Source organism: Callorhinus ursinus, unplaced genomic scaffold, assembly GCF_003265705.2.
Source record: "Callorhinus ursinus isolate GAN/ISIS: 27379988/994484 unplaced genomic scaffold, GSC_fseal_2.0 scaffold4, whole genome shotgun sequence".
Classification (NCBI taxonomy): domain Eukaryota; kingdom Metazoa; phylum Chordata; class Mammalia; order Carnivora; family Otariidae; genus Callorhinus; species Callorhinus ursinus.
In genome coordinates, this window is record NW_027397066.1 from 66,780,538 (window position 1) to 66,800,606 (window position 20,069).

The 20,069-nt window shown below is 36.5% G+C and overlaps 1 protein-coding gene across 27 annotated transcripts in view; it reads right to left on the reverse strand.

The window, feature by feature from the left end:
• SEC31A (SEC31 homolog A, COPII coat complex component) overlaps positions 1-19,086 on the reverse strand; it is a 73,034-nt gene extending 53,948 nt beyond the window's left edge. For 22 of the 27 annotated variants that reach the window (XM_025887255.2, XM_025887252.2, XM_025887250.2 and 19 more), the window contains exons 1-6: positions 8,330-8,412; positions 7,301-7,424; positions 5,783-5,981; positions 4,487-4,582; positions 3,225-3,365; positions 1,745-1,887 (exon numbers count right to left, since the gene is read on the reverse strand). In XM_025887255.2, coding sequence (XP_025743040.1) covers positions 1,745-1,887; positions 3,225-3,365; positions 4,487-4,582; positions 5,783-5,981; positions 7,301-7,424; positions 8,330-8,408 — 782 coding nt within the window. In that variant the 5' untranslated portion in view covers positions 8,409-8,412. Of the gene's footprint in view, positions 1-1,744; positions 1,888-3,224; positions 3,366-4,486; positions 4,583-5,782; positions 5,982-7,300; positions 7,425-8,329; positions 8,413-18,592; positions 18,613-18,930 lie in introns of those variants that run through there. The other 5 variants (XM_073891845.1, XM_073891843.1, XM_025887239.2 and 2 more) reach the window with 4 other exon arrangements.
• Between the last annotated feature and the right edge of the window lie 983 nt (positions 19,087-20,069).

Consider the following 20,069-nt stretch of genomic DNA (forward strand, 5'->3'; position numbering starts at 1 on the left):
ATAGAGTTAGGAGCACAGATTCTGGGATCAGAATGTTTGGGTCAGAAGTCAGCACTTGACTAGTTATATGACCTAGGTGAAGTTTACATTGCTGAGCTTCAATTTCCAATTTGTAAAATGGGTTAATAGTATCTACACCATAGGCTTGTTATGAGGATTAATTGACTTAATATTTAAAGTTCTTGTACACTTTACATGTTATACAAATGTTAGTTGTCCTCCCACTATAATATAAACTCCCTGAAGGCAGGGATTTTTATGTTATACCACTGAATCTTAGTACAGAACACATGTTCAATAAGTATGTGCTGAATGAATGAACAAAACCTTATCTAACATAGAAAAAATATTAAAACTTATCAGAATCATCCCTTCTTCACTAAAAAGCTGATTGAAGCATAACATCTAAATAGGATTACATTTTTACTGGACTCTTTTCTCCTTTATAAGAAGCTAAAGGAGAGGTCACAAACTTTAAGACTTCTTAGTGTGCAAATCCACTACCCAGTGGGAAAATAGGATTTAAAGCTTTAGTCTATATATCCCTAAGTAAGAAAGAAAGCCCAAAAGTACTCAGAAAATATTGTAACATTAAAAGGGATTTACTTCTTGTTTCAAACTATCGAACAAATACATATAAACTCCCTGGGTACCTGAAAATCAATGTTAGGAAACATGCCAAATTATAATTAAATTTAATGCTACCGAACCTAACATGAGAAAATTTGCATATCTTTTATTTTTTTTTAATTTTTTAAAGATTTTTTTAAATTAATTTCTACACCCGAAGTGGGGCTCGAACTCACAACCCCTCACTCTATCTACTGAGCCAACTAGGCACCCCACTCATATCTTTTTAGAGAATCTGCACATTTATTACAATTAAAAGCAGGGGCACCTGCATGGCACAGCTGGTTAAGGGTCCAATTCTTGGTTTCAGCTCAGGTTGTGATCTCAGGATTGCAAGAACAAGCCCCAAGTTGGGCTCTGTGCTCTCTACTTGAGATTCTTTCTCCCTCTCCCTCTGCCCCTCCCGCTTGTGCTCTCACTCTCAAAAGTAAGTAAATCTTAAAAAAATAATAAAAAATTAAAAATCAAAATAAAAGCAGAATAATCTCAATTTCTATGCTTTTAAATTAAAATAGGAACTTAGAAATAGGGGCACCTGGGTGGCTCAGTTGTTAAGTGTCTGCCTTCGGCTCAGGTCATGATCCCAAAGTCCTGGGATCGAGCCCCACATCAGGCTCCCTGCTCCACGGGAAGCCTGCTTCTCCCTCTCCCACTCCCCCTGCTTGTGTTCCCTCTCTGGCTGCGTCTCTCTGTCAAATAAATAAATAAAATCTTTAAAAAAAAAAAAAACTTAGAAATAAAACAAATTTTTTAACTGTTGCTTGTCACTGAATGTTATGGAGTATTCTGACCCTAATAAAGATCAAACTGGATAATGTCAAGAGTAAAGTGTGGTGATATACTGGAATTTTAATCTATTAATTATAATGTGAAAAAAGTAGTGGAATATCCTTTATCACATTTTTGTAGTTAGGATATGAATTGGCTACCATTTTTGGGAACAGAAAATCAGATGATTATTGCTTCAAATAAAAACCATTTATACTAACTTTTACAAGATAAGAGACAAAATAGATTCCTGAATTTAAAAATAATTATCTGATAATTCAAAATAATAAGTAAATGTGTTTTTAAAAATAAACAAATCAAGTTCCTTGGAAGAGCAGCATGATACCTGGCATGGTTTTCCAAGACACGGAGTGGAGAGGAAGCAAAGCGAAGATCCCACATCTGGATCACTGGTAATCTATCATCCTCAGAGGCAAGCACCATCTGAGTCGCAACATCAGGATGCCACGCCAACCCAGAGCAATGCATCTGCAGATAGTTAAGGCTCACAATGTATCAATCCTATTACTTTATGAAGAGCCAAAATGAGCTTGAGGAACATGCCTTTGTTGAAACAAACAGTAGAAAACATCGGTTCAGGCTTAGTTTATTAAAAAACAACAAAAAACAAAACCTAAAACTATTAAATTTTGAATCCTGACAGCTATCTCCAGAGCCTGCATTTGGAGCCTTCAAGATATGATGTCTCTTTAAAACTATTAAATTTTATTAAACAGCCTTAAACAGTACTCTTAAAAGTAAAAAGTTTAAATGTTTTCAGTTCATCTCAGGGTCTTGGGATTGCTCCCACGTCGGGCTCCACACTCAGTGGACAGTCTGCTTCTCTTGTCTCTCTCCCTCTGCCCCTCCCCCATGGAGCATGCTCTCTCTCTCTCTCTCTCTCTCTCACAAATAAATAAATAAATCTTTTTAAAAAAAAGATTGTAACAAAAAAAAATCCACACCTTTCCTCTATTTTGTCAAAAAAATCAAGACAAAACGTCTAAAGCAACAGCTACCATTTAAATTTTCACATGGAATAAATTAACAGTATTACTGAGAATTACCTGGACATTCATATCCTATTAAGTGTTCCAGAAGATAATGGAAATGCTTATTGTATGCTTTATTCAATTAAAACTTGTCTTAAAATTCCTATTTCACTGAAAAACAATATCCTGAAGAAATATTTTTTTAAATAGTTTTTTTGTGGTTATTGTTAAATTATATATGTATTCTCTGATTTAGGCAAACTTGTTTTTAAAAATGTCAAACTAAACAATGTAATTAAAAACTAACAAAATAAAGCCCTTATTATGTCTAAAATATTTTATAGCACATTATGACACAGTATTAAGGAATTTGTAAGGTCAAAAATTTAATGTGTTATACAACTACATCTACTAGGCAAACAGAATATTAGCTCACTTTAGCAGTACCTAATCAGAAGAGATAAAGCCAGGAGTTTGGAAACTACGAGTTAACTGTCATAAAATTATCAGCTGGAAAAATGTGTACATTCTAGAGAAAGCTAAAAAGTTGCTATAATGCTTTGAAACAGCTAGTAAAAACAACCAGTACATCATGGAATAAGGTATTTAATTAACAATCTCTCTCTTCATCATTAACAATATCCAACATGGTTTATTAGAAATTTTTTTATCTTCCCCAAGGAAAAACCTCATTCCAACATGATTGGTCCATGAAAAGACAGGATTTGACTTTACAAAAATTTGATTTGTTGTCAGCACTGACAAACAATATAGAAATACGTACAGCAGAAACATAGCATGTTTCTGTATATGACAAATCAATCATATACTTACCCTGTTACTATGGTCACTAACTTTGATGATAGGTTCATTTTTTCTAAGATCCCATACAGTGGCCCGGCCACTGGGACTGGCTGATGCCAAAATATGCTGAACTTGTCTGTTCCATGCAATGCAGCTGATATCTTCTGGGGGCTAAAAGGAAGAAACTGCTAAAAACCATTTCTCAGTTATGATCAAATTTAAGTACAAAATCTGATCCTTGTTTTTAAAAAATGAATTAATTAAAATCTGATCTATTCCACAAATTTTTTTATATTCATAAGTTCTCAATAAATATAATACAATTTAGAGCTCAGGTATGTGCCAAATTCAAGTATTTTATCTTGTTTAATATTGTCTCATTCACCAGCATTTATTAAGCTCTTGCTACAAATCAAGCACTTTTTCTTAATTTGCAACTGCCACAAGGTAGATAATGAACTACAAAGTAGACATTGATAAGTATGATGGACAACCAGGCAGAGCAAAACTTACAGCCTAGGGGCGCCTGGGTGGCTCAGTGGGTTAAGTGTCCAACTCTTGGATATCAGCTCAGGTCATGATTTCAGGGTTCTGAGATTGAGCCCCACATCAGGCTCCACACTCAGCGGGGAGCCTGCTTGGGATGCTCTCTTTCCCTTGCCCTCTGCCCTTCACCCCCATGTGTTCTCTCTCTCTCTCTCAAATAAATAAAATCCTTAAAAAATAAATAAATAAAAATAAATGGTAGATCATATGCTATCATTTTACTACCTCTGAGATGGCCAGAATGTTGGGGCCCAGTATAATGGCTACTCAATTTGAGTAGTCTATATAACACGAACTTCAAAGAGGCAAGTAGAAGACTGTTCTTTCTTAACTTACAGAAATATATAGGAAAGGGGCTGAGTTGTTTTTTTAAAAAGTAAGTTTCCTTTCTAGTCTATGATTTTTATTCTAAGGTGCGATATTGTCAAAATACTATACAACACAAAATATTATACTATATAAAATACTGTATCTAAAAAATTATCAGACTTGTCTATTTTATTCATTACTATATGTCTAGTACACCAAACAGTATCTGGTGGTAGGCACTGAATAAATATTTGCTGTTGAAGGACTCACTGATACTTTGAAAAACACATTTACTAATACTTTGCTATACTGAAGGAAAATCAGTAACATCTGAACACTGATTTTAAACAAATATATTTTGTGTGAAAAAAATGAAATAAGTAAGTGTTGAAGAACCAATTTTGGTTCTTCTGATTACATCAAAATCAATGCAATACCTGTGTTTTGGCTCCTGGTGTCATTGGAGTTGCAAAATTGTTGAGATCCCAAATGTAGATTTCAGATTCATTAGCACCAGAGGCTACCAGATTAGTCTGCAGTAAGAAATAATTAATAATGAAGTAGCATTTATGAATAATTCAGAGAACTCTAAGTAACTGTTCAGAGACAGCTCCATCAGTTTTAGGGTATACAACTTTTCTATTTAATTAAAAAAACAAAACTCATGAATTCCTAAAAGCTATGGATAATAATCTGAAATTGCAATAGTTTTTCAGAGAAGCATGTTATAAAATTCTATTTCACTAAAAAGACAGTAGGTCTACTGGCATTATAAGAGATTAAAAAATAATTATATGGATAAATTCTTAAACAATCATGCAACCATGTGGGGATTATCATTTGTACAGGAAGGGGATCTGATTGTGAGAGACAAAAATAGGCAAAACCAATTATTGCTTTCAGACAAATAACTGAATCTTAAAATAATGGCATCTATCTCTGGATACTTCAAAGTCAGCTTCTGGAAAATCTCTTGTCTTAAATCCTCATGTCTTTCTAGTTCATTTACACTCAATCTTGTTCTGGATGGCAGTATTTCTAGGTTCTCTCTGTTGCATACCTTTAGGGTCAAAAAGACCCTACAACTGTGATAGGAAGTACAGAAAGATAATGGGTTTCATATATTGGCTTTGATCCTTTATTATTCACTCTCATAAATTCTTCTCTGATCAACTGACATATAACTATGAAAACAGAGGAATTCTATGGTTGTAGTCACCTATAACACAAGATACTAACCAAGAAGCAGCTGCTGCTTAAACTAATTAACAAAGGAACTAACTATCTAATCTAAAGAGTAGGCACCATAAACTATGGAAAAGAAGTTCAGGTTGTATTTCTATACCCTAAGTATTTATTTATAATACAAGAAAAATAATTATTTTAAACTTTGAGATAATATTCATGTTTTGGTTGTTATGCTCTAATATCCTATTAACTCAAGATCTTTGCTAAACTATACATTTATATAATTAATATTCAGTAATGTTTATGATGGTAAAAGTAGACTGCCTGACCCTTCGTTGCCTGATCCCCTCCATGGAGTTATTATCATTTACCTTGATCCCAACTCTGAACCCTCCATTCTTCAAAAAAATACACTCACTCATCAACCTGCACAGGCACACATTTTTAGCTTTTAATTCCAAGACTGAGGCATAGCAGATTCATATGCTTATTTCAAATAAGCAGTACATATCTCAAGAATTATGAATAAATGTCAAAAGTCTAACCTGGAAAATATTCACATCCAAGGCTCTTACTGGGCCGGTATGCTTGTCATTTTGGGCAATCACAACTTCCTTGTCTCCAGCTATAATTTTAGAAGGATCATAAAGAATAATATTTCCATTTTCACCACCTGCAATCAGAACTCCAGAGACATTCCCTTTGGAATCCATCTTATGAGGCCCCCAAATCAACTTGTGGTACCTTTAAGAGAAAATGAGTAAATAACTGATTTAAGTCAAATAGTTATAGAAAAGCATTTGAGATTATAAATTCAATTCCATATGTTTTAATAAATAAAAACATAGCTTCTCCTCTATTCTTGGTAACCGTGCATGACTTGGTGAAATGGCATTTTAGTGTTTATTTATATTCATATGTGCATACTTGATTTTATAATCCTGAAGAGTAAAAGCTTTCTGGTAGAGGTAATATGTCAAAAAGTATACCTGATTTGTGTGTCAAAAGATATGGACTTAAGAATGGTTTTACCATTTAGAAACTGTGAGACCCTGGACAAGTTACTGAATCTTCCTAAGCTGCTTTTGGTTCATCTGTAAAACAGCTCTAACCAACCACTTCCCTTGATATTATTTGACTATAGAACTAGTCACTGACAAGAGGTTTGTTAAGCAATAGAGGCGTTAAAGAAGGTATATAACATTTTCTAAGAAAAGTAATGTATTCCAACAGTGGAAAAGTGACATCAAAATTATGGTTATTATGACAAGTACCCCCACTGGTGGAGAATAAAGATTTGAAATATGAAGGTGGCATGGAAGTATACAATGACACAAATGGTGGTGAGTAGGAAAACTGACAGACAAAAGGTATTTGAGGTTCCCACCACAATGGGAGAGCTCTGAAAACTGTGAGAGGTCCCATGAGACTCCATGATTTGAGCTATGTGCTGTTTGCTAGAGTACAATCTCTTCACCAAAATCTGCCAAGCTACTGAGACAATAAAGCATATTTTACTACTCAAATGAAAGTGTCTTTTTTCTGCATTATGATAGGATGTTAAGTACTTGGAAAGATGACCCAAATACCTACTGTATCAGAAATCATGTCAACAAAAATCTTTGTGAGATATATTTCTAAATATAGATAAGCACAATAAAAAAATAACCTACCATTCAGAGATAATCACTTCTAACACCTTAATATTCATCCAACTACTCTTTTTTTAAGCCATACCTATCCCTTTTTTGTAAACAGTTGAGAAAATGGAGATAAAAGACAGTATGTCTACTATATCACGAGGAAAAAAACTACTAGAAAATTGAGCCTCTCCTTCCTATCCTACACATGTCAGTTGGCAATAAAGAAGTCAATAGAACATACAGACCCTTCTTTTACTTCCATAGAAATTCAATCATATACTTTTTCACAAAATATTTCATGTCATTGATGGTATTCCCTGCAGTTTCTAATAATAACATATTTACAATAGACAAACTAGGCATCAACCACAATAACCACAACCATAAATAATGTGAATTTAATATTCATCAATCTCATACCTATGAGAAGAAGAGAAGGTGGCACAAGATTTCATATCCAAGGATGGATCAGAAAGATCTAATTCAAATATCTCAAGGGAAGCACTGGTACTAAACGTTGCATCCAATTGTTGAGCAGATGTTCCTACGGAAAATACATTTATGGTAACTACAATGCAAAAATAAAAGACTCAGAGAAAACCATACAAAACAGAAATTAAATGCATGTTTTCCAATGATCTCACTCACGAATGCTCCATTAGTGACTAACATCTCAGGATGCATGCCATTGAACAGATGCTTAAATTACTATAGCAATGAGATTCTGATACAAGGCTCAGAGATGATGTTTGTAAGAGCAGATAGTGCAGATAACTTTTTAAACCTGTAGATATTTTGAAAGCTCTCTGTAAAAACAGTCTCTTGATTTACTATACCTGCTTATAGTCATAAATGATGTAACTCTCTTTTTGTATAAAAATGCTAGCATCAAAATTGTTCTTCAACTGATTAACTTTTTTTTACATGTTATCTCTTGTGCTTAATACTGGAGGAATAAAGATGAAACATAATTCTTATGAAGTGAGGAAGACACTATAAATGTAATATGATTTTTTTAAGGATTTTATTTATTTGAGAGAGAGACAGTGTGTGTGTGTGTGTGTGTGCGCGCGCGCGTGGGCGCACATGAGTGAGGGAGGGGCAGAGAGAGAGTGAAAAGCAGACTCCCTGCTGAGCAGGGAACCCGATGTGGGGCTCAATCCCAGGACCCTGGGATCATGACCTGAGCCAAAGGCAGGTACTTGACTGACTGAGCTACCCAGGCGCCCCATCATGATTAATGCTATGATGAACAAGGTGCTAAAGGGAACAGAGAGGAAGGTCATTAAACTCAGCTGAAAGGGAGGATGTAGTTACCTCGTTAGAGAAGGAGAAGCTTTCTAGAAGAGATGAAGCTCGAAATGAGTTTTAAAGGACAGGTATGAATAAACCAAATGTGGAAAAGAAGAAATTAAGTGACTCATACTATCTTCTCTCTGTTGAACTTACCTGTAGCTAGGTAAATGGGATGATTCTGGGCAGGGCTCCAGGCCTGCATGGCCGTACGGTCTACTTCCTTTAACTTCATCCTGCTAAAGAGAATATTTTACATAGAAATATATTGAACATGTAACAGAGAACACAAACACTTTTTTTTTTTTAAGATTTTATTTACTTGAGAGAAAGAATAAGAGAGAGAGCACATGAGAGGGGGGAGGGTCAGAGGGAAAAACAGACTCCCCGCTGAGCAGGGAGCCCAACGCGGGACTTGATCCTGGGACTCCAGGATCATGACCTGAGCCGAAGGCAGTCGCTTAACCAACTGAGCCACCCAGGCACCCAGAACACAAACATTTTTTACATAGAAATATACTGAACCAACCACTACTTCATTAGTCCAAATGCCAATAAATCAAACTGGTTTAGGTATCATTTGGTGGGAACAGTCAATATTAGAAGGAAAACTTGTTAAATTATTTTGAGACAAATATAGGGCTTTTCTAATTGTTTACAAATTATAGTCCTTCAGCTGAAAAATCAGTCTGGAAAAAAACTTAAAAAAAACCCCACAATATAGGGTAGTACCTGAGGGATTAATTTTCCCACACAATATACTTCTCAGGTGAGGATGGGTGACAGTGCATCAGAGTAAGAGAAAGCACACAATAAACAAGGTACATCTTCCTGGATCAGGATTACTAAGTGACTAAGAGCAGTTTTAAAAATTAATTTTAAGGGCTAATTACAGAGAAGAATATAGTAAGCCTACAGATTTTAAAGATAAATTTAGCACAAACTTTAAGAAGCTGGTCACTCTAAACTACAGTTCCACACACCACTAGTTTATATATTCTCTGTTAAAGTTACTCCGGTATAAAAATTCAGCAAGTACTGTGTTGTACCTTTAAAAAAAAAACTTTGTTATTGTACATAAATACATTCACATGGCACAGTATTCCACTGTAAGATATACCATAATTTACTTACTTAGTTCACTACTGGTGAACACGTGAGTTGTTTTTAATCTTTTGCTATTTTTACAAACAATGCTGAAATAAATAGCCATATCTACATGTTATTTCATTCGTGGGCCAGGATAGCTATAAATTTCCATAAGTAAAACTGCTGGGTTAAAGATAAATTCAATTTTAATTCGGACGGTTATTGTCAAGTTGCCCTCCAGGATATCTGTACCTTTTCACACTCCCCTACAGCCTTACTAGAGTAACACTTTCAGATTTTTACCAATGATAGGTGAAAAATGTTTACTCTGAGTAGTTACAATCTGCATTTCTCATGCCATAATGCTGAGCATCTTTTTTATATGGTTATGGGTCATCCCTATTTCCTTCTCTGTCACCTTTTCTGTCTATTCTTGTCTATGTTACTTGCCTATTTTGTTATTGGGTTGTCAGACTTTATTTATTTATTTATTTTGGTTATGGGTTTGTTTGTTTTTTACATTTCGCAAGATTTTGATTTTTTAAAAGTAGATTTTATTTACCAGAGCAGTTTCAGGTTCACAGAAAAACTGAGTGAAAACTACAGAGTTCTCACATACCTCCCTACCTCGTCCCGGCCCCTCCTCCGCTCACCCCTACCCCAGCCTCTGCCACCATAAACTGTCCAGCACCACAGGGGTACATTTGTTGCAATCCAACCTATACTGACACGTCACTATCAAGCAAAGTGCATGATTTTCTTTAGAGTTCACTCTTTGGGTTTTCTATGGGTTTTGACAATCGAATAATGACACATTCACCCACCCAAATCCACCCATCCACAGAGTATCGTTCAGAAGTTTTCCTGCCCTAAAAATTCTGTGCTCCACCTCTTTATCCCTCTCCTCCATCCCTCCTCCTCCTTCCTGGCAACCACTGATCTCTTTATTCTCTCTATAGTTTTGCCTTTTCTGGAATGTTATTTAGTTACAATTATATAGTACATAGCCTTTTCAAATTGGCTTCTTTCACTTAGCAACAGGTATTTAAAATTCCTCCCTGTCTTTTTGTGATTTGGTAGCTCATTTCTTTTTAGCACTGAAAAATATTCCATTGTATGGATGTACCATGCTTTAATAGCCAAATTTATCATTTTAAAAAATGGTTCCTGAATTTTGATTAGGTAGAAAGACCTTCTGCATGCCAAGATTATGAAGAAATTCACTCATATTTTTCTTCTAAGCAAATTCACTTGTGATTTTTTCTTTTCATTTAAATTTTGACTCAGAACCTGGAATACATACTGGTATACAATGTATGTTCATAGTTTTTTTTTTGTTATTACAATGAAACCATTTATTGAAAAGTCAATTTTACGATATCACTTTTACCATGTACTAAGTTCCTATATTTAGGTTTATTTCTGGATTTACTATTTATGTTTATATATATTTTTTAAGATTTTATTTATTCATTTGAGAGAGAATGAGAGAGAGAGCACGAGACAGGGAGGGTCAGAGGGAGAAGGAGACTCCCTGCTAAGCAGGGAGCCTGATGTGGGACTCGATCCCGGGACTCCAGGATCATGACCTGACCCGAAGGCAGTCGCTTAATCAACTGAGCCACCCAGGTGCTCCTATGTTTATATTCCTATAGGTATTAGGATGTAGGTTAGGATCTACATTCCTGTATATATTTAGGTATATTTCTGGATTTCCATTCCTTATGTCCACTTATTTACATGCTAGACATTCCACTTTTTTAAAGTTTACTTATTTAAGCAATCTCTCTATACCAAATATGGGGCTTGAACTCACAACCCTGAGATCATTCCAATTTTAGTATATGTGCTGCTGAAGCGAGCACAACCTTGAGATCAGGAACCAGCCAGGAGCCCCAAGCACTCTATTGTTTTAAATACTTAGGCTTTTTAGGAGTATGATTCCCATAACCTTTATCCATTGCTTCTCTCCCATACTATTTTCCTTGCTATCACTGTTTATTTTATTACATAAACTTTGGAATAGTTTTTGTCTAATTCCAGAAAAAAGAGAATGTTAACATTTTTATTGAATCTGCATCAAATTACTGTATTAATTTATGTGGAGAAACTGACACAATGTTCAATCTTTCCAATGAGAACATGTTGTCTTTTAAGCCTTATCTTTCAGTATTATTTTAAATTTTTGACATGTGGGTTTTGTTCATTCCTACGTTATTTTATCTTTGGTTTGTTTGTAAATGTGGCTCACCCCCACCCCACACCCATTTCATAGACTGTATTCCTGGTACTGTTATACAAAGGCTAATAGTATTTGCACTACCATATTAAGCAGTAGTGATAACAGTGTGATTTCTTGTCTTGTTCGTTAGTGGGAACGCCTATTATATCACCATGGGACATGACTTTAGGTTTTGAAATACACATACATATGCACATATATAAATGTATATAATGTAAGGAAATTAATCATCAATTACTGTTTTATTGAACGCTATTTATACTGGGTTTTGAATTTTGTCAAATGCTTTTCATGAGGTAATCAGAATGACCACAGATTCTTCTTCTTAGGTTTATCAATAAAATAGATTATACTAATAGATTTCCTATTATGGACCATCTTTTTCTACCCTGAATAAACTTCTCATGATGTATTATTCTACTAATGTGCTGCAAGATTCCATTTGTTTAACAGAGTTTTGCTTCTGGAGTTGTAAGACTGCATCTATACTTTTCTTCTTTTATGCAACCTTCATCAGGTTTTGATATCAATATTATACTCGCTTCATAAAAAATGCAGAAGTTTTTCTTTTAGACTTTATTCATTTAAGAGAGAGCACGAGAGGAGGGGAGAGGCAGAGGGAGAAGAAGACTGAGCAGGGAGCCTGACACGGGGCTTGATCCCAGGACCCTGAGATCATGACCTGAGCCGAAGGCAGATGCTTAACCATCTGAGCCACCAAGGTGCCCCCCAAATGTAGAAGTTTTCCATCTTTTTCTATGCCCTGAAATAGTTTCAACAGAACTAAAATTATTGGTTCTTCAAAGATTTAGCAGAATTCTCTCATGAAACATCTGGGCCAGATGCTTTTTGGGGAGGAGGTGCTCCTCTGCTAATGTTCTCTATTTCTTCTATTGAAATTGATCTATTGAATTTTCTTTATTCAAGGTCATTTTTTGTAAATTATACTTTCCTATGATAATTCTTCAATTTTTTTTTTTTACAGATTTTCTCATTTTTTAAGACTTGAACAACCAACACTCAGGAATCTTTAAATTTTTGCTATTTATGATTATTAGTCTTTATTTATTACATATATTTTTGTTTCCCCTACCCTCCTCTTTAATAATTGATTAGCTTAACTAGCGATTTGTCTGTTTATTTTCAAACAGCCAATTAGTTCTGCTTTGTTTTCTAATTAATTTTTTATTTCTAATTCCTTCCTTCTACCTTCTTTTCATTTACTTAGATCTTTTTCTAACTTTTTGAGTTAACTGCTTAACCCACTCATTTTTATTATTTATTGGTATAAGCATTTAAAGCTTTGAATTTCCTCTGAGCACTGCTTTAGCTAGATTCCATATATTTCTAGTGTTCTCATCACCACAGTCATCTATATATTCTACAATTTTCATTTGTATTCTCCATTGATCCAAGAGTTGTTTGAACTTAATATGCAAGTGCATTGTGATTTTTCTATACTGTTTCTCCTTTCTAAAATGTATTGAAGTTTTCTTTGGGGGCTATAGAGAAGTCTTTGTAAATGAGATCTAAAAAGAAGGGGTACACTGTTTTCAGGGTCAAGTTCAATATATATTAATCAAATCTACCCTATTGACTAAATTGTTTGGTCATCTAGAGTCTTACTGCTTTTCCATTTAATCTTCCCTGGACCAAGGATACTGAATCAAAAGTCACTTACTACTAATGCATTTATGCCTATTTTTCCTGGTACCTCCTGAAAGTTGCTTTATGAAAGTTACTTTGTATTTAATATAGTTACTTGGTTGACAGATATTCATAATGTTAAATGTTTACTGTCAAATACACATTTTAACTTTGTATTCTTCTTCATCTTAAGTAAGCCTTTGGGCCTGAATTTCATTTTGTCTCATATTAAGACCAATACCCCAGCTTACTTTTTATGTGCCTTCATGTATATGTTTCTGCCCTTGTTTCAACTTCTGAACCACTTTGTTTTAATTGGCTGCCTTAAATACAGCAAAATAAATAAATAAATAAATAAAATCAGATTTTGCCTGGTGATCCAATTTGAAAATTTTTAAATAGATTAGCTAATAAGTCCATAAAAAATTTACTGATATAGAATTTTCTCCTGATTTGACACATATGGTTGCTCTTCCTTCTATATTACTTTGCTATTTAGTTTGGTTTTATAATTAAAGAAAAACTTTCCCTGTTGTCCCTATTTGCGTATTTGTAACTTTTCTGATAATTAGGATGACTTGTATTTTTCTTCTAATATGTATTTCTGGTTCTATCTTTATAATTTAAAATAATTTTATTGAGTACTATTAGTCCTTTATTCTTTCACAGTAATTACTATAAGCACTAATGAAACTGGTTTACATAATCTTACTGCCTTTCTTGTACTACACAGTTATTGTCAATAGTGTTATCTTTCTCAGTGTTTACCTTTGTACTTGAATATGTTTATACTTCTACCAACTGATTTGTCAGCTTTAGAGAATGTCCTTTGACTCCCAGCCATTACAGATGAAGCGATCCATAAGCTTAATTTACCTCCAATTTTTTCCTACTTCCTACTTCTCTTAATTTTTTAAAGTTTTATAACCAATTCCTACATTATCAGATATTTAACATACACATTTTATTCTTTCTTCCTTATTCCCACTTTCATTTTAGTCTCCGGTCTATAGTTAAATATATTTAATGCTCTCCAAAAGTACTTTTTACCAGCTTTCTTACTCATCTCTAGAGATGAAGTTCATGCTCCAATAGCTTCCTTAAGAGGGCTTAGACTAACAATATACCCTATGCCTTATATGTTCAAATTGTTTATACTTGAAGAGCATTTTACAGATAATAAAAATGAAGGCACAGAAAGATTAAATAATTTGTACGTGCTAGCAAGGGGTAGAGCCAAGATTTGAACTCTGAAGTTTACTTCCAGAGTCCATACTCTTACTTGTTACCCCAACAAATTCAGGTATTCAATTTTAATCATAGAAGACATACCACCATTTAGAAGAAATAATGACAAGGCAACTAGGATGCATGAGAACATTGGCGCCTGGGTGGTTGAGTTGGTTAATAGTCTGCCTTCAGCTCAGGTCGTGATCCCAGGGCCCTGGGATGGAGCCTTGCCCACAGAGAGTCTGCTTCTCCCTCTCCCTCTGCCCCTCCTCCTGCTCTAACTCTCAAATAAATAAAATCTTTTTAAAAAAGAGAGAGAGAAGAAGAAACATATTTTAGAAACTATGCTAGGCTAGGCAAAAGTGGATTAAGGAGGTTGAATCATGTGGTTAAAAGCAGTAGGGCCTCTGGAGTCAATGCTCGATCTGAATATTGGCTCTGCTACTTATGATACCTTGAACACACTGTTTAACCTCCATGAGCCCCATCTGTAAAATGAGGATAAGACTGACTACCTGATGGGATGTTGTGAAGTTTTAATGAGATAACGTATTTTATATAGGGCCAAACACAATGCCTAGCACATAGGTAAGTACAGGTTTTAATAAGCTAACTACTTTTTAAAATTATTACAATCATGAGATTAATCAAGGAAACTACACATCTAGTTTCCTAAGACTATTCTGAAAAAAGGAAAAATCTCAATTCTCTAAGAAGTGAAAAAGAAGCCTATTTTCTATAAATGAAATGCCGTCTTACTCTCAGCCAATTGTTTTTAATAGTAAGTTCAAGTCCCAGCTCCTTCGTGCGAAGTACCCTAATGATCCAATCCACAATGATATAATCTCTTAACCTCTCTTAACATACCACTTTAAGCATTTTATAATAAAGTGTCTTATTCTATGTTAACAAAACTTCGTAATATTCTATTAGTACATACGGTTACATATTTTTCCATTGCCTTTTTAACTAAATGTTTTGTATGTCATCTTGTCTCATTAACTAGACAATGTCTTTTTTCAATCAAATATTACAACTTTTACCCTTTTGTAATCAAAATTGCTTAATACAGGGTGAGTACATAAAAAGTTTTGCTTTGTTTGATTTTGAATGTTTATATTTAGGGAAATACAAAAAGATTGATAAGCTAGAAAGATTACTTTCGGGTAAAACATTTAATTTTTAAATTCTTAAGTGTTTAAAGGAAAAAATAACTTTAATAACTTTAACTTTTCTTACTTAAAAAATAGGGAAAGGTATCATTAGAGGAAAAAGAGGTTTTAGAAGATGCTTTAGAATAAGAAAACAGCTATATATATTTAAAAAACCCAACTGAATAAAACTACAGTATGTCTAACAGCAAAGGTACAACAAGGGTTACCTAATTCATGAACACTTAGTTAATGTGTAACATTTACTGAAAGAGAAAGGAATTCACAAGTACATAAAAGGGTTAAGTGGGAATTCAAACATTTATAAAAGTCTTGTCCGCAGGTAGCACTCAATGTTCCACGAGATGCAGTTGCACTTACTAACTTGTACTGAACACAAGGTTTCAAAACTAACTGGTTTTTTTTGTTTTGTTTTGTTTTAAATCACTACAACAATGGCCTGGAACTACCTTATGTGGTCTGAATCTAATTAAAGAAGAGTACCATAATCTTATCCATTGCAATCATTCTCAAAACACTAAGAATACTATGGAAATAACTGCCTGCATTATTTCCTTCTCTTAGAAATGATCACTTAGTTGTAACTAATTTTCTTGAAAATCTGAAGAATGCTTAGATTAAACCATGTGTACTCCCCAAGTGAGACATGCTTTAAAAGCTTTGTGCAATTTTTTTTCAATATCATATGTGATTAGAATTCACACTATGTGGACTTATTTCATTCAAGACTATTTTACACAGAACAAAATCATTCTGATAATACAAAAAGAAAATTGTGAGGACAGTGGCTTATTCACATATGTCATCTACAAGACAATATTGATGGCACAGCAATTTAGGATATGGTATCTGGAGCCATACCCTCAGTTTAAATTCCAGCCCCACCTTGTCCTAGCTCTCACATGCTCTATGTGTGTCTTGGCTACCCACTTGGTAAAATAAGTATAATGAAAGTATGTATAAGAAGAACTGCTGTGAGGAGCGCCTGGGTGGCTTGGTCGGTTGAGTGTCCACTTTTGGCTCAGGTCATGATCCCAGGGTCCTGGGATCAAGTCACGAGTTGGGCTCCACGCTCAGCAGCGAGCCTACTTCTTCCTCCCCCTGTGTATGCTCATGCTCTATCACTCTCTCTCCAGCTCTCATTCTCTCTCAAATAAATAAATAAAATCTTAAAAAAAAAAAAAGAAGGGTTGTGAGAATTAAATGAGGCATTACACAGAGAGCTTAGAACAGGGCCTGGCACACAGTAAATACATGCTTGTAAATGTCAGCTATTGCAAAAGTCACAATTTAAAATGTTTATCCCAATGAATCTTCAAGAATACATCTACTGAAGGGGCACCTGGGTGGCTCAGTCAGTTGAGTGTCTGACTCTTGGTTTTGGCTCAGGTCTTAATCTCTTGAGATGAGGCCCCGAATCAGGCTCCATGCTGAGCGGGGAGTCTCCTTGGGATTCTCTCTCTCTCTGCCCCTCTCCCACTGCGCGCGTGCACTTGCTCTCTCTCTCTAATAAATACATAAATCTTTTTTAAAAAAAGAATACATCTATTGAATAAAATTTATGTTCCAGACTAGAACTCATTTTTTCATCCAAGTTTCTCCCCACAACATGCATGTAGTTAAATGCATGCATTTAAGTGGAAGCTTGTCTTTCTGCTCATTTTCTAATTGCTAATTCTGTAAAGCAGTACTAAAACCCAACAGTACTACTGTCTAAAAAATACCAAACTTACACTGCTACATACAGAGATGACTCATACCTCAGAAAGTAACAAGTGGAAGCGTTAACAGGATTGGAAACTCTTACTCTCAAACAATCTCTAGCTGGCACTGTGGTAAAAACCTATCTTGTGTGGGCAAATATCTTATTATGGATGGGCACATTTGTTCTAGAGGATTTATTTAGTGTTATCAATGTTCTAGGCTCATTCAACCAAAACCAAATCAAAGAACTAATTGTGTGCTGAACTAAATGCTGTCATACTTATCTAGAATCTAATAAATAAAACTTTTTGAGCTGAAATTAACCTATCTAAGAATGACATTTCCTAAAACACTGTAAAAATCAATTTAATAATATCACCTGACAAGAATTTTTAACCTGGGATCTGTAAACCTCATGAAATGATGCAGAAAATTCTGTGTGTGTGTGTGTGTGTGTGTGCATTTTTCTAGGAAGGTGATCCAATGCTTTCATCAGATCCTAAAAAGGGAGTGGAATTCCAAAAAGTTAAGAATCACTGCTTTTTACAGTTATAAATTTCTTTTTGTCCTTATGTTATTAGTTTCAAAAAGAACCTGCTTACATAAAATTAAGCAGTATAATTCTAAATCCATTCCAATCTCACATTTCCCAAATAACTCTGAATATGTATAACAAATTCACAACTACAAAAACACTTCAAGTTATTCAAAAGTTCTTAGAGCCTACAAACCTTTCCCAGAGCTGTTTAAGAGACAGTAAGAAACAAAGAGCACAGAACCACTAAAAAACGGTTGAGTGAACTTTAGTCAACCCCGGTACAGTCCGTATGTACGGAAAACATGGGCCGGTATGATAGAAGAGACAGGCTCTAATTATCGACTGAATACAGTTACAAGTGGCTACAAAGACAGTCAAATTTCAGTATTCTATAGTTAGAAAAGACAGTTTTGGAGATAAATCCAGACCATCACTGCAACTTCAGAAAGACCTACATAAAATTAGTTGCTTGAGCTCACAGAAAAGTTCATAATGCCCACAAGCCCATGCGATAGTTTGATTCGTTTTACAACTACCCTGTAATTTAATCTCTCATTAGAATAACTTATTAGCAAAAACATACAACTTAATGAGATTTCCTTCGAGGTACAGGCTGAGATTGGCGACTACCCCTGAAATAATCCAATCCCGTTTCAATGACAGTAACCTTCAGTTAAAAACCTATGAACCTTTAAACCTGGCAACAGTTCAAAATCAAACAAAAAATCATCACCAAACTAAAGTTAACCAAAGTGATCCTGAGGTCTGCTTCCTTCCCTCGCCCTTCGGGCCCGCACCTCTTTGTGCCCAAGGGTGTGAGGGTCTTCTAACCTCAGACCCCAGTTACCGGCCCTGGAACGACACCCTGTCGCAAGCCTCAGGGGAGGTCCTGCTCAGCAGTGGAAACGTTGGCGGATGTGGATCAGCGCGATCCCCGAAGCAGCCGTGACGCCAGGCGTTGTCCCGACGGGCCCGAAACGAAGACCGGGGCGCGCCGCCACCACAGACCGGGCCGCAGGCTGACGGGAACCAGCGGAGACAGATGCCGCGGTCCCAGCTTTCGCCTGTGCTCCACCTCAACGCCCGAAGGCCGGCGAAGAAGACGGGGGGGTGGGGGAGGGAGAGACGGACACACCTGGAGGGGACCCTCAGCGACCGGTTCCCGTGTTAGCGCGACGCCCGTCGGACGCTCCCAGCATTCGTCGCCGCCCCTCCTCCAGCCCCAGGGCCACCTCCACGTTCCGTTCCAACGTGGCAGCCGCAGCCCCTCCCAGCCGGCTGGCCGACGCTTCCGGAAGCGACGCCTCGCCCGGCCCACTCCGGAGCACTGCCCGCCACGGCACTTCCGGGAGTGGTGGCAGGCGGAGTCCCGGGCCCTGGGCCCGCGGTGAGGCCGGCGGCGACCTGCGCGCCTGCGCGCCTGGCGACCCGTTCTGAAGGGCGGCGTGCAGGGCGAGGGTGCGATGACCCGGGCACTCGAAAAAGAAAAGTCCTGCTGGGTGTAGCTGTCTGCTCGAGGAACTGCCGAGGCCCGCAGGAACGCCACGTAGCGTTAATCCTATGAGACGTGGGCAGCCCCGGCAACACCGCCAACACCGGACAAATCACGTGAAAAGGGGCTGTAGGGCCCTAATTGAACTAATTTGTGATTGGGTTTTTTTTTTTTTAAGATTTTTTAAAAATATATTTTATTTATTTATTTGAGAGAATGAGAAAGAGCATGAGAGGGGGGAGGGTCAGAAGGAGAGATGCGGCACTCGATCTTGGGACCCCAGGGTCATGACTCCAGGGTCATGACGTGAGCTGAAGGCAGTCGCCCAACCAACTGGGCCACCCAGGCACCCTTTTTAAATTTTATTTATTTATTTTAGAGGAAAGAGAGAGCACACAAGCAGAGGGAGAGGGAGAAGCAGACTCCCCACCGAGCAGGGAACCCAATGCGGGACTCGATCCTAGGACCCTGGGATCATGACCTGAGCCGAAGGCAGACGCTCAACAAGTGAGCCACCCAGGCCCCGTGATTGGTTTTTTTTTTTTTTTTTTTAATTGCACAGTTGGTTCTAGGGTATTGCGTTTTGAGAACTTCTTTAAAAACCAAATGGTCTGGTCAGAGTCTGTTGTGGGCACACCTGGGTGACTCAGTGGGGTTAAGCCCGTCTGCCTTTGGTTCAGGTCATGATCCCTGGGATCCAGCCCTACATCGGGCTCCTAGCTCAGCGGGGAGTCTGCTTCTTCCTCTGCCTGTGCTCTCTTAAATAAATAAAACATTTAAAA